The 14651-nt window shown below is 45.5% G+C and overlaps 2 protein-coding genes across 3 annotated transcripts in view; both read left to right on the plus strand.

Annotated features, from left to right (window-relative positions):
- nptna (neuroplastin a) lies at positions 1 to 11707 on the plus strand. Of its 2 annotated transcripts, XM_060060482.1 has the most exons (9): positions 1 to 322; positions 3284 to 3631; positions 4599 to 4773; positions 5353 to 5447; positions 6711 to 6844; positions 7560 to 7833; positions 10089 to 10110; positions 10406 to 10482; positions 10654 to 11707. In XM_060060482.1, the coding sequence occupies exons 1-8, from the start codon at positions 232 to 234 to the stop codon at positions 10464 to 10466; spliced, it is 1200 nt and encodes a 399-aa protein (XP_059916465.1). In that variant the 5' UTR covers positions 1 to 231; the 3' UTR covers positions 10467 to 10482; positions 10654 to 11707. The 2 variants fall into 2 exon arrangements, with proteins under 2 accessions (XP_059916465.1, XP_059916466.1); XM_060060483.1 differs by lacking the exon at positions 3284 to 3631 and having other exon boundaries at positions 14 to 322.
- Positions 11708 to 13864: 2157 nt separating this feature from the next.
- The window catches only part of LOC132464935 (potassium/sodium hyperpolarization-activated cyclic nucleotide-gated channel 4-like), an 11641-nt gene continuing 10854 nt past the window's right edge, over positions 13865 to 14651 (plus strand). The window contains 1 exon segment of the mRNA XM_060061569.1: positions 13865 to 14651. This exon segment is cut by the window's right edge and continues 216 nt beyond it. Within this exon segment, the coding sequence (XP_059917552.1) occupies positions 14206 to 14651 (446 nt within the window). The 5' untranslated portion in view covers positions 13865 to 14205.

Raw genomic sequence — 14651 nt, forward strand, 5'->3', positions numbered from 1 at the left:
TAAATCTCGCGGGATTTGACTTCAGTTGAAAAGGTAGCTCCCTGTTGCACCGGGATGACAGAAGACTGTAGCACAGGTAGCTAGCTAAGTACTACTTTACCTAGCGACGCCTTGCGTGACCCGATTGGTCACATCGGCTGCCTGCTGCATTCAACCCCTCACCATATCTAGTCCGGGATCACGTCGACAGCCTCCTCGTCCGTCGACAGCCTTCACCATACATTATCGAAGATGTTACCTGGCAAACGGAGAACGACGATCATGTCTTTGGCGGCTGCGGTATTCGGAGCAGTGATGCTGCAGTCCGTTTCTTCACAGAACGGTAGGGATCCGCACTCAGCCTGCACACTTTGAGCGCAGTGTTCTCACCGGGGCACCAGTGTGTGTGTTTTTAAACGTGGATTCCATCCATAATCTCAGTTATGAATGATATTCAATAAAAAATAAATCGATCTAGGGCTGCTCATATATTTGATTATTGAGAGGGCTATGCATCACGAATGCAAGCTGTAACCACCAATCCTCCGTTTACAGAAAAAATACATAACTGTACTTCTTATACATTTTGGCATATATAAAGAAGACATTTAACAGGGGCGCTATAAAATCGAATGCATCTTACATGGATATATTAATATTATGAAATGGTCCCAAGAGCCGGAATGCGTTAGACAGTCGGCCGTCCATCGTGTACGGGACGCTATAAGTGTGAGCGTGTCCGCGCGCGGGCCTGCGATTGTCCCTAAAATGTCCTTTGAAGTGTGGCGCTGGATGCCGAACTGGGCATGGGCCCTTCGCTAGGCAAGGACAAGTCCTGTACATAAGGTTAGGGAACGAGAGGGCGGGGGTGGCGGTGTCGTGTGGAGCCTTGAATAATCCGCTCGTTAAAATCTCTGTTTTCATTTTGAGCTGATCTACACAGCCATCCAGCAATGGTTTTCAGCCTCTATCCTACGCTCGATGGCATTCATAATCAGGTCGCGCGGATACGGAGTATGAAACGTCAAGTCGGACATTCCACCAGAGCGGCCTAACATGAAAGCAATTAGATCAAATAGACCGTGGCTCTAAATAGCACCGGTCCGTTTTGCGGCATGTTTCTATTTTTAGAGACAAAATGCTGCACCGTGAAACCCAGGCTTTAATGTTGCTTCTTGCAAGATTGAATCTGTGAACTCTTCTCTAATGTAGTAGAGCTACAGTTTATGGTATCGGTGGATAATGACACTGGACTTCAAGGATTGACAGGTGAACGTGAGCTCACGAATCAAGACCCCAACGAATAATAGGACAGCTGCTGTTCTGAACTAGTTCAGCTAAGCGCCCCTTCTCTGTCCCTCTGTCTCTCGCTCTCTGTCTCTCCGTCTATCGGTCTCTATCTCTCTCTCTCTCTACGACTCTCTCCCTCGCTGGCTCTCTCTCTCTATTTCTCTCTCTCTCTCTGGCTCTCTGTCTTTCTCACACTCCATCGCCTTCTCAGCGAGTGAGAGAAATAATTCACCCTTGCCCTATTCGGATCGGTCACTAGCCACCAGGGATGAGTCATTTTCTGTGTTAATGGCCAGTGATTTGTAAAGTAGACATCCTGAGGATGTAGGTTTGAGACGTTATCCTGAATGCACACTGATAGACTTGGTATTTTAGCCAAGGGCTGTGCGGGTATGTTTGCTTCAATTAATTACACATTTCCTGCTAATCTGAAAGCCATTAACAAGTTGTTTGCGCATGTGATCGTGTTGCTCAAGAGACAAGACCTCAACAGTGGATTTAAATTAAGTTACTTTAATTATCTCCAAGTATGGAGGGAGGGAGAGAGAGAGAGTGAGACAAAGTTATTGTTTACTTAAATTAGATTCTTCGCAGCATTGATATGAATCCGTAGTGTCAGTTAACCTATCGCCTTTTGTCATCCACATTTACCTTACTGGCAACAGTTTCAGGTTCACTCTGATCTGCTGTAATGGTATACAGTACGTTGAAATTAAATTAATCCTATTCATTCATTTCACCACAGGTTAGACTGCTTTCTTGCAACAATCATGTAATAACAGAATTCATTGCCCAGCCTTAACCAAAGTAACAAACATACAGACATGTCCCTTAAATCAGTTCATATTATGAGTCTTAAAAGCATGGCAGACAGGAGCATGGACGCACTGCTGTGATTCCGACAGGTGTTAGGACAGACAGGCTGCACTGGCTCGGGTGTGAGGGGCCTGGCCGGCCCGTCGGGGAAGGTGTGTAAGGAGGGTGTTGTGTCATCCCGCTAAGGCCAGAACGCGAGCAGAGCATTCAGATTATTTTTATTTTAAGCTGTCACATTTTTTTTATCATCAAGATGAAGCTCACCGGTTTGGCACAACACGGCTCTTATGGCGCCATGTGGAAATGGTGACGTGGGTATTTCCCCCTCGCTGTAATCCTACCAGACCTGGCTGGTTGACTCTCTCTGGCTGGCTGTGGAGTGCTTCTATGGAAACAGAAGGGTCTATTGCCATGCGCCCACACTCTCCCCAGGGACCTGGATCGGCAGCCTCTATAAATCTTCCCCTCGATCTAATGCCGCGTCCACTCTGCCTATATATACACTCCCCGCCAGGCGTCTAATACGCCGTGCAAAAATTCAAATGATAAAAGCATGCCCTTTTATTGTTTGGTTACCGTATTACGTGTTCATTTTATTTTTTATTGTCCAGTGTGAATATAATATTCAATATTAAGTGAAAAAACGTTTTTTTTAATTATGGGATTGACAGACATTTTGTAAGTTTTGTTATAAGACAAGGTCACTTGAAGGACATAGTGGAGGATCCGACGCATGAAGATGTTATTTGACTGAAGTTAGAGGATATTATCACGCTAAAGGAGTATAACCTCATGTCAGGCTGCAAGAGTCTTCTCCCTGTTGTCCCCCAGCCATGGTGATGGGTTGTCTTATGGCATCCTGCCTCTGACGTTGCTTTACCCTGTTTGACATTCTGCTTGGCTCAACATTTTCCCGACACACGCAGGGTTGTGAAACAAACGATCCAAGACACTCCCATCGATCGTTCGATATCATTTCTCCATCACTGTCCTGTTTCTTTTTAAATTGCTTTGCTTAATCTTTCTTTTCTCCTCGTCGAATGCCCTCCTCTCCAACCGCCCCACTTTCTGTTCACATTTTCTGATTTTTGTTTCTTTCTGTCTTCTACGCCATCCCCCTCGTTCGCTCGGTCCCTCGGCCATGCTACCGACACCCCCCCCCCCCCCCCCCCCCCCGCCGACCCCATACCCCCACCAGCGGGCTTCATCAAGTCCCCCATGTCCGAGGTGAAGCTCACGGGCGACACGTTTGAGCTGTACTGTGACGTAGTGGGCAACCCCACCCCGGAGATCCAGTGGTGGTACGCCGAGATCAACCGAGCGGACTCCTTCAGGCAGCTGTGGGACGGCGCCCGCAAGCGACGGGTGTCAATCAACACGGCCTACGGCGCCAACGCCGTCAGCGTGTTGGGGGTCACCCGTCTGGGCCTGGACGACTCGGGGACCTACGAGTGCAGGGCCAGCAATGACCCGCGCCGCAACGACCTGCACCAAAACCCCGCCACCACCTGGATCCGAGCGCAGGCCACGATCACGGTCCTGCAGAGTGAGTGGTGTCAGTCTAGGGGAGAGACTCCACCCCCAGGACTCGTAGCCCAACCCCCCCCCCCCCCCCCCCCCTTCCACCAGCACCTGTTTCGTGTTGACCCCCTCCCGCCCGTCTTCGTAGACTAGAGCTTCAATCGTCTCCCCCCCCCCCCACCCTGAAGCAATGTGCTGCCACTACAATGCTCCTAAGTGAATATCCACCTGTCACCTTCACCTAACTAACTCTACCCTTCTTCTCCGGATTAGAGTTGTATTAGGTTTGTCTCTTTTCCTTCCATTTCCTTATTACCAACGCTCCCTTTAGCCTCCTTTCTGTTGAACCCGTCCTGGGTATCCTCTCCCGTTGGATCTCTTCCTCCGTACTGCAGCCATTTCATCTTACCTAGTTTTTGTGACTGGTGATGTACTGTGATGTACGTTGTATTGGAAGTAGCTTGATGTTGTGGTTCAAGACTACAGTTACATGCAATCGATATGTATTCTACGGCACCTTGTACATTATTGAATAGGTGTGTGTTGCAGAACTTTTGCATCAGAAGACAAACCTTAAGGGATCCCCTAGGAACACTTTATTATTGAAAGCAGGTCAGAGAGATGGAAGGCTAGGCTATCTTACCTGTTTTAAAATATTATGTTTACGTTTGCTTTATTCAGTGTATACCACAAAATATTTTTTATATTGGATGACATTTTTTTTAAAATTGTTTTATTGGATGACAATCGAATGACATGTAACTCAAGTGTTCAATCTTTATGTGTGACTCCACCAGTTACCGTGCCAGTGGTATGTAACAACATCTCTTTTACTTGACCCTTTGGATCCAATCATGGATCCAAGGCCTAGCTGTACAACCCGACCCTTGCAATCCTCAGGGCTGCACACTTTTTTTAGTTCTTCAACGTTTTTCACTTTTCTCCATCGAGCCGCAGATCCGTCCTCCAACGGCCTGTGCTTGACGTTTCAGAGCCGACCATCGCCTCCTCAGAACACACCACCCTCCCCTCCGACTCCCACAGCCCCCCCATCACCCTGCAGTGCAACCTGAGCTCCGCCCATGGGGCCCACGAGGAGAGCTTCTGGATGAAGAACGGGGAGGAGATCGAGGAGACGCGCACCGCCAACAGGAACACGGAGTACAAGTGAGAGCTCGGGGCCACTACCACAACCCTACGGAATCCCACACGATATAGGCTGCGTCGTATGGTCATACGTTTAGGGGTTGTGTTTTGTCTGATGTGTTTTCCTCCAAGGGGGGAGTTTCTGGGTTAGAATTCCCAATTTCTGACGCATGGTTCCTGTAGGTGTGTTTGAGAAATTTGACCTATAACCACTACCTGCTGTGTGTAAATATCCCAATAATAAATTGTATTGATTATGCCATCGGCATGATTATGTCCCAGTGTTCGCGTGAGGCAAATGTACATAAAACAGCGGAGTCCCACCTAATCCTCCTGTTTTACTTCTGTTAACTGGTATGATAGAATACTTTTTGAGGAAACTACCATATTTTCAAATTCAAGTTTCATTGCCGTACATAGTCAGATCAACGTTTTAAAAATGCATCATAGCCGTTGTTTGCTATGCATTAAGGGGATAAGCCCCGCCCACTAAAAAACCTTATTGTTTAACAACATAAAGGGGTCTTATGTGTGAGTGATTTAGCACTAGCATTTAGAAACGCGTCTTTGTGAGATTTCCTTTGGTTTTGTCCTGTGCAGGCTAGTGAAACCAAGAGGAGACGACGCCGCGAGCTACATGTGCGTTTACACGTTCGAGACCGCTCCTCCGGCCAACGCCACCATTGAGGTTAAAGGTATTAAGGCTGTGCACCACTGTTGTTGGTTTCTCTGCTCTCTATTGAAGAGCAGCCTGTTGTAAATGAGCGGGCAGTGCTGACACCTTGAAGAGGGGCAGCCGAGTGTCAAGTGCAGACCTTTTTTATGCATTTTCTTGGAATAGGGGGCATCTCATCGCCCTTGCCGCCTCTCGCTGACCACTGTGCCTGGCTGTCTGGTGCCAGATGGTGCCTTGTCTGTCTGATGGCCAAGGGATTATGTCTCAGTGGTCAAATCTGCCCGGCCTTTTTTTTTTTTTCTCCTGCAGTCAGACGTGCACTGCCTGCATTTGGAGGCAAATTGGATTTCTGATAGTGCCAGCTTCCATTTTACAGACTCTTCTGCCTGTGCATGTAGAAAGGGTTTTGTACGGGTGTATTGTTCCCGATAGCCATAAAGGAAATATTATACTATTGTATTCATTTATAATATTGAAGGATAATTCAAACCATAGTTCGAATGCTCATATTGCATGTGAATAGGTGAAAAGGGTATTTCAAATGATAACAAGGCAGTTTTTTAACATGATAATATTGAGAACCGCAGTCCATTCCTAAAGGATTTGGCCGGGTTGTGAAGACCATCGTTTATTGTTGACATTACGTCGAGATGGTAAATCAGCCATGATTTCTGTTAATTTCACCCCCTCTCGCAGTGTACACTCGTTCCAAAATCGAGCAGTTGGCAAGCGCTGTCGTCCATTATATTCCAAACGAGTGTTTAGCGGCTACCATGGCTGTAACTCGGATTTAAGCAAACAACAAAGCGAGCACTGCCACCATTTGGCTTCCATTCAAACCAAATGCTTGAACGGAGTGACGTTGTCCCACCCTGTAGTGTCCCTGTGTCATGTTATTGTGGGAATAATGTTGATTCCTCATATGTGTTTAATAAATAAAAACATAAATGGATACCGTTCCAAACAAAATGAGACCAACCAAAATGTTAAGCACATTCTCCAAGTCCAGCTGCTAATTATAACCTGCTTTATTTACCTATACTCCTTTTAAGGAAACCTTACCGATGGTTGCATTGCACTCCAAACACAAACAAGACAAGTTAGCTGGGTCCTCTGTGTCCCCAAAGATGTATGAGGTGTATTGCAATCATGCTGATAAGGATCACATAATCACTAAGAACTGGGAAAATGTAGTTCAATCCAAATGAACGAATTGCACCCGGATGAATGAAACCTCATCCTCAAGAACCAACATGGCTAATCGCGACGTTCCTCGTTTCAGCCGCCCCTGACATCACGGGCCACAAGCGCAGTGAGAACAAGAACGAGGGCCAGCGCGCGGTCCTGTACTGCAAGTCGGTGGGCTTCCCCTACCCCAACTGGACCTGGCGCAAGCTGGACAGCGGAGCCTTCATGGTACGTCCGTCCTCCTGGAAGGGGAACATGCTATCCACACTGGCCTCGATCTATCGCTGCTAAATAGATGTTCCCTCTTTTATGTAACGCGAGAGGTGTGACTCGGCACACTGCGGTGCAGGTGCCGAGGCAAATATAAGTATTTTTACATGCACATTTTGAATACATGCACTGTATGTATTCAGTAATATTTGTTGATGTGTTTTGTTTCAAGTTTCAAATCAATGCGTGTTCGACACTGGAACGGTGCAGCATAATGATAACGATTTTCTCATGTTTTAAAGTTTGACTTCTTTAGAAGACAACACAGAGCACTTCTCTAGTAGACTGCAGTAAACTGGAGTCCAGCTGTGTTGATGTCGGAAGCTCAATTGGAAAAACAAATTAAGCAGACACACTAACCATTTGATTCGCTGCATGAAATGTAGGTAAAACTAAGTGGATCAAAAAAATCTCTCTAAAGCTCAATGAAATATTTGTATATTGGGTATTTATTTTAACAATGACTAATCAACCCTGTCACACACACACACACACACACACACACACACACACACACACACACACACACACACACACACACACACACACACACACACACACACTATTGCGCTTCCCAGAGAAACTCCCAGCTGATCCAAGACTTGGCCCCCAGCTCCCTTTGAGCTACCGGCGTTAACCTTCCTCTACCTCATCATCATCCTCCTCCTCCCAGGACATCGACAACTCGTCCGGCCGCTTCTCCGTGAGCAACAAGGACAACTACACCGAGCTCCGCATCGACAACCTGGACATCAGCCTGGACCCCGGGGAGTACCAGTGCAACGCCACCAACATGATCGGCACCTCCTCCATCACCTCCATCCTGCGGGTGCGCAGCCACCTGGCCCCCCTGTGGCCCCTGCTCGGGGTCCTGGCCGAGGTCATCATCCTGGTGGTCATCATCGTGGTCTACGAGAAGCGCAAGAAGCCCGACGACATTCAGGACGGTGAGTGACTCATGGCAGACATCACAGCGACACGTTTAAAGACATAAATGTGAATCACACAAGTATGATATGTTGCGTAACAGAGGGCGTTGCTGGCCCTTCTGGTTCCGTAGCCTGCGGGGTGTGTTGGTTCTGTCGGGCCCCTGGTGAGGCCCCGGGCGGTGGCGCTGCTCCGTATGGTGTCTGCTGATGTAATCTCCTCCACAGCGGAACACCGCCTTACCCCCGTCACCCGATACACTCTCCCCGCGCTGCACTCAATCATCTAGTCTGACCATGTTGGCTAAACACACACCAAGCACGCAGCGTACACACGTACACAGTGGCACATGCACACACACACACACAAACACACTCGGAAACTGGGATAAACACACACACACACGGGGATCCACACACACACACACACACACACACACACACACACACACACACACACACACACACACACACACACACACACACACACACACACACACACACACACACACACACACACACACACACACACACACACACACACAGGTACACACAGGTACACACGATGACACATACAGTGTCGCACACAGGGACGCACACCCACACAGGGTCACGCAGTGACACAAGCAGTGACACACGCACATACACACAGGGAGAGACACAACACATGTACGCACACACACAGAGGGACAGCGGCATCAGGTCATGCCTCGTAACCTGTTTCATCCATTTAATATTCATCAGACACATGACACCCCACGGTAGCGAGAGGCGGACAGAATTCAATTATTTATGGCTTTCAAGGGACTCGTTGTCTCCCCCCCCCCCCCCCCCCCCCCCCCCCCCTACAAGTGATCCAAGTGGGACCGCGTTCTGAGTGCGACCCGCCCCGCCAGTAGGCCCTGGGTGCTCCAAGCCCCGCCCCTCAGGCCCCTGGCACTGTTTTTAATGTATGCACTAGTGATATTTTGATGACCTTTTCTCTTCAAACAGCATTGCAGCGTTGTCACATGTTGCAGCGATGAGCAGTGGGTAGGAGACACAATGCATCGCAGAAGATCTGATTCATTGTAGTCCTCAACGGAATTACTATTGATTTTATGGGCAGCGCCAGTTTGTTGCCAGATTGGTAGACTGGATTGCTTCGGTTTGGCGGGGGTGGGGTGGGGGTGGGGGTGTGGTGGGGGGGGGGATCTTCCTTGTGTTTTTCCTCTCAGAAGTGCAGCACATTAGAAAGCATTCTAGCTGTGGTTCTAGGAATAGTAATCAGGTTATGGCTTTGGGTGTTGACATTTTTTTTAACAGATTACTATATTATTTCCCATCCTCCCCCCTTCCCAAATCGCATAACCCAAAACTCATTTTTGTGGTAAGTGAAAGATTGTGCATGCCTCGTGAATTTCTTAACAAGCCTTCAGTGTCATCTTCTGCTCTCAACTGACTGCATTACATCATAATCCATACAACTGCTCTTAGCGCCTCAGAAAACAGATCCCACACTTAAATTCCCTTACATTAGTGTTTACATGTTTAGGTAAAATGCAGCACACACGTTTATTCCAGACCTGGTTACATTAGCGGCTTCTCCAATGTTTCTACATCTTCTCAACGTGGTAGCATGCTCATTCTTGTAAGCCGCAAGTATTTTGCTTTAACCAACTTCCGTATCGATTCACTACATCTATGGTGACTTTTGTAAGAGCGTCGTCGTCGATACAAACGGCTGACCGCTTTGTGAGCAATGAGTGTCTGTGCATGAGAAAGAAAAACGACTTCTAAACGTCTACACCTTCTTCTGCCTGCCCTGAGCGTAATTGTGCATAACATGCTGATTGGTTTCTGACATGTGCTTTTTGTGCTGGTTTTCCACTCATCCACGGCGCTTGTGTGTGACTTCATGCCAGTTTTAATGGTGTCTTCATACACAAGGCCTGTTCACTGTACAGCCTCTTCCTTTGACCATTGTCCTCCCATGAGCATGAAGGCAACCTCTGAGTGAAGGAGGGCATTGAGCCCAGGTGTGCGCTGTTACAGCCCCTGCTGTAGCATGCTGACGTGTGTCATGCTTGAGCTAAAGTACAGAAATAAGGAGTCAATTCATGCATACATTGTTTTGGTTTTTCATTATAATTATTATTCATATTTATTGAGTTGTTTATTTTGACGTTTGATTATTTCTGATTATTCTAGTTGTTTCTTTTGGTAACTCTTCTATATCCCCTTTTCTGTTTGTATGTGTGGTCTTCATTTCTCCCTGTGTTCCCTTGTTGCTTCAGATGACGAACCAGCCGGGCCAATGTGAGTGTAACCAAACAGTAATAACCTGCTTTTTAATATATTTTATCCGTGACGGTTTATTTCTGTCGCAGTTTGAATTGCTCTTACGTTTCATCTGCAGTTTGGTCAAGCAGCAATAATGTATTTATTTCATTACTTTTTTTTCTTTAAATTGTTTTGAATGAAGTTACAACCGTCTGCCAGAGACAGTCATTTCCCAGAGTATTTTTTTCTGCTCAGTTTATCACCGACCAATAGTACCCACTTTCGGTGTTTACGGATTGTTGAAATGCGTATCGATGGCTTCTGGTTTCAGGAAAACAAACTCCACCAACAACCACAAAGACAAGAATCTCCGTCAGAGGAACACTAACTGAGCCGAATGTCCCCCAAGTAAGGCTCTCAAACCTCCCATTGCACCGAGACACATAAACCCCTCACCCGCCTGACATGAACCGGCCCTGGGTGCCGGTTCACCGACGGTTGTGGTTGAAAGCTTGGCTGGTGATGTTGATGTAACACCATACTAACGTTACTTTCTCTCTTCTCCTGGTTTCTTTACAGATATTATAAAATATGTATTGACCACATGAAGGTAAACAAGATGAAAGTGCATAGGATTTTTAAGTTAATAACAAATATCTGCCATTAAAGTATGGATGTGTGGGGGGGGAGGGGGAGATTAAATGGCTGTACTGTACGAGGCATGCCTTATGAGTTTATTGAGTGAGGTGGGGGGGCTTTTTTTTTTTTTTTGGCTACTTTGTCATGACATTGTTCATGTTCGCTCCATGGTTGCTGCATGCCGTTGTTGATGTTTATTTATAGAGTTTTCTTCAGGTTTGCTTTTCTGTCACTCTTTTATTTTCTTAATTTTTATTTTTTTGGGATCAGTCCTAAAGGAATAATGCATGCAAGATTTGGACCTTCTGTTTGATACAGAAAAGGCTTTTTCTTATTTATTTATTTTTTCGAGAGTGGCTCATTTAAGATAATCTGTACCGGGCAACGTAGGGGAAGGTCAGCTCCGACCGCGTGAGAACACAAGGCCACCGTAACTTGGTATGACAGCTGTGTACAGTTTTATCATTTCACTGCATACCATTTTATAAACTTCTAAGCTACCTGTTTCATTTTATCATACGATTGTTACCTTTACATTTTAAGGGCTTTGCATTGTCCCTCTGACCATCGTTTGTTTTACTTCATGAATGCACTGTATGTATTAAGTCACTATAACTATGTCGGCGGTTAATATGAAAAGTACGCAGGTAATGCACTTAAATGTTGAGACTAGTAGAAAACAGTATAAACTTAAGAAAATCTGTACTCATATCATGCAAACATATTGGGTTTTTTAAATAATCTGTATTGTATAGCATGGCGATTATCCTATGCAATTAGGGCTCATATCAATATATATTATAAATGACATTGCAGCTTTTAATTATCCGTGATAAAGCTTTAAACTAGTTAGGTAGAGCGTCGCCGACATACTTCACGGCTGCATGACTTCTCTTTAGCTATAAGGAAAGAGTTTTAAGAGGACCCGTGTCAGGGCTGGCAAATGTAAATCATTCCCGAGATCTCATTTTTAAAAATAAAACATAACAAAATAGATTGTGTCATGTATTCTCAATGTGTGTGTATATATGGGTGATGTTGTTTTGAACGTTGATATGGACATTTACTACACTCTGCACACTGGGAAACGAAAACAAGAGCCGTCTGTCCCCCATTAAAGTAGTATTGAGTACTAACCTTTAGTTTAAGCTATTTGTGGAAACGGCGCCCCCTAGGCCAAACATGTGTAATTGAACATGCATATTTTGCTAAGCAAAGGGGAAACCATTTTGTTTATCGATATCCAAATTTCTAGGGAAATAAAGAGAAAGTAAAATCGAGTCTCTGAGCAATAATATTATCTAACAGCTAGTCAGCTATAGAACAAACATTGATCCTACATCTTGCTCATTTTAATTGTGATTGTGGTGAATGTATCTTGCAATTAGGCTTCTCTAGTGAAATTGCTTTTCTAAATTGCAGATAAGCCAATTTAAAATTGTTGAACATTTGATGTAAGAAAACTACAATTATTATTGTTATGTTACTCGGGTGAAGAGAATTGTCATATTATACTCGGCATTTATCAATTTATCAATTAACAAACCTAAACAGTGTATGTATGTCTGTATTAAGTAAGGGCATTAGATGTTAATATGAAGCAAAACAAAAGTTTACACAATTCTCAAAAGACTCGGCAGACAAATTGAAACAATCAGAAACAAAGATATCCCAGGCCTTTTCAATTATTCAAATTGTATATAATATATTATACAATTATAACATTCAAATGTTATTTGTGTACTTTTTTGGTTTAAATCTCCTCAATAACACATTGGTTGGCATAAGGAACATACGTAGGCCTACTAACACCAAATCAGAAGACCATCAGCATTACATTCTGCAAGTGGTAGACCTTTTTTACGCTAACACAATCATTTGCTGTTATTTACCACTAGAGGTCACTATTTAGGCCTTGCCTAAATGTCTCAAAGAGCCGAAGTAGTTATACATTTGGATGTGATGCATGGTAAGTAACCGATAAGCCAGGATGAAGTGTAAACAAAGGTGTGAATTGTATGTGCATAGCATGCAAACCTGACTTGCCGTCTTATCGGTTTTAGTGTAGGCTTAAGCTTAGGACAACATTTGGTGATATGCAAAATAAGACACATGCTGTATATGTATGTATGTTTATATATATATATATTTGTGTGTGTGTATGTGTGTTAATATAAAGGAGGTTCAGGCATGAGCAATTTGGAAATATATTTCTAAATAAATATCCATCTATCATTCAGATCTACATGACATCTAGAAAATATCCATATAACATAGATCTAGGCTTATAGATATCCATAAAACATGGATCGCTATTTATCCATATATCAGACACCAATTAGTTCTGTACAAAACGAAAAGTATTTTTATGGCTGATTACCATGGATTGTTTTATTGTTTTATAGGCTATAATTGTTCAATCATTATTGCCATTAGAACATGCATATCATTGTCATACATGTCGATTTTTTTTCCCCCAGGAGTGATAAAATAATCTTTTGAAATGTGGGCAAGCAGCCTTTAGGCCTAATTGATAAACCTGTGTTTTAGCCTACTGTTTATTTGTACCTGAACACTTCACTAGGCTAGTGTGGGCTTTCTTGGTCTAATCCAAATGATTTTCAAACGTCTCTGATAAACTACCCTGACTACATTGACTTGCCAGATCATCGGACACCCCACCAGTATGCCTGCATGAGCTGATGATCTGTGACAGAAGATGTCGGACCACAATTAAAGCATAGTTTCTAAAGATCTAGACCTCCTTGAAGCATCCTCTCAGACGGCCAGGTGATGTGCGCGCACGTCTCCTATGGCAACCCGATGGATGAGAGCTGCTGATATTCACGTTATTCTCTGGAGGAGCTACCAGGGTGATGAAAGCAGCGTTGTTTGAATGCCGATACCTGCGTGTGTGTGTGTGTGTGTGTGTGTGTGTGTGTGTGTGTGTGTGTGTGTGTGTGTGTGTGTGTGTGTGTGTGTGTGTGTGTGTGCGCGCGCGTGTGATTTTGTACGTGCGTGATTGTGTACGTGCGTGATTGTGTGTGAGTGACAGTGCTGATGACAGCTCTCAGCTCTGGTATTTGTGCGGGTTAGGAGAGGGGTGGGAGGGGGTGGCGGGGGGGGATCATGCTTTGTCATTGAAGTCCCACTTCAGCACGTCCGATGCTCAGCATGCTGCATCCCGATGCGCTCGCACGCGGTTCGGACTATACACCTGCTGCTGGATTAACATGCGTTCCCACTGCCGCCGTGTCCAGCACTACATGACCACCGTTCAAGATTCAAGCAGCCCAGCGTGCACTGGACACATCTGCACGTCTGAACTATTTTTAGGATAGACAGAGGGGTGGAAGTGTCCAGGAATATTCGACCTGTCCTGCGGATGCGCCGTCACTGTTTGGTGCCTCAGTGCTCCCAGACTCAATTCATGATCGATCACTGTGTCTTCACAGGTTCTCCTTAGGGTCGCTCGTGTCCGTGGTGGCAGAGATGGAGAAATTTCAGAATAACATGCGCAAACGGCTTTATAGCTTGCCGCAAAATATTGGGCAAAAGCCCTGCGTGGTGTACGAAGGAGACAACGGCGACAAGGACATGAAGAGGAAAAGTATTGGTCTGAAACACATGCCCTCTCGGTCTCCCGCAAGCAGTTGCAAAAGCAACCAAGAGACCACAAGTGTAGACATGGAGACAGACGTCAGTGTGAGGGCCAACCTGAATGGAGACTGTCGCTTTTTCAGAGCGAGCATCTCTTCAATCTCTGGACGGCACCCCCTCGGACCCGATCCGGCAGAGCACCGGCGCCTCATCCCAGAAGCAGACGCCAGCCTCACCGAGGGCTTACCGGGGGAGCACGGCCCCTGGACCCATGGGCAAGAGGCATTGGGGGACCCGGTTGCAACGCCGGGTTCGTCGTCTGTATTTGACCAGACGTG

This window comes from Gadus macrocephalus, chromosome 9, assembly GCF_031168955.1.
Source record: "Gadus macrocephalus chromosome 9, ASM3116895v1".
Classification (NCBI taxonomy): domain Eukaryota; kingdom Metazoa; phylum Chordata; class Actinopteri; order Gadiformes; family Gadidae; genus Gadus; species Gadus macrocephalus.

Coding starts and splice junctions, on each gene's coding strand:
- nptna (XM_060060482.1), top strand. CDS start 232: ATGTTACCTGGCAAACGGAGAACGACGATCATGTCTTTGGCGGCTGCG. Junction 3,632..4,598: donor CACGATCACGGTCCTGCAGA/GTGAGTGGTGTC, acceptor TTGACGTTTCAG/AGCCGACCATCGCCTCCTCA. Junction 10,111..10,405: donor GACGAACCAGCCGGGCCAAT/GTGAGTGTAACC, acceptor TTCTGGTTTCAG/GAAAACAAACTCCACCAACA.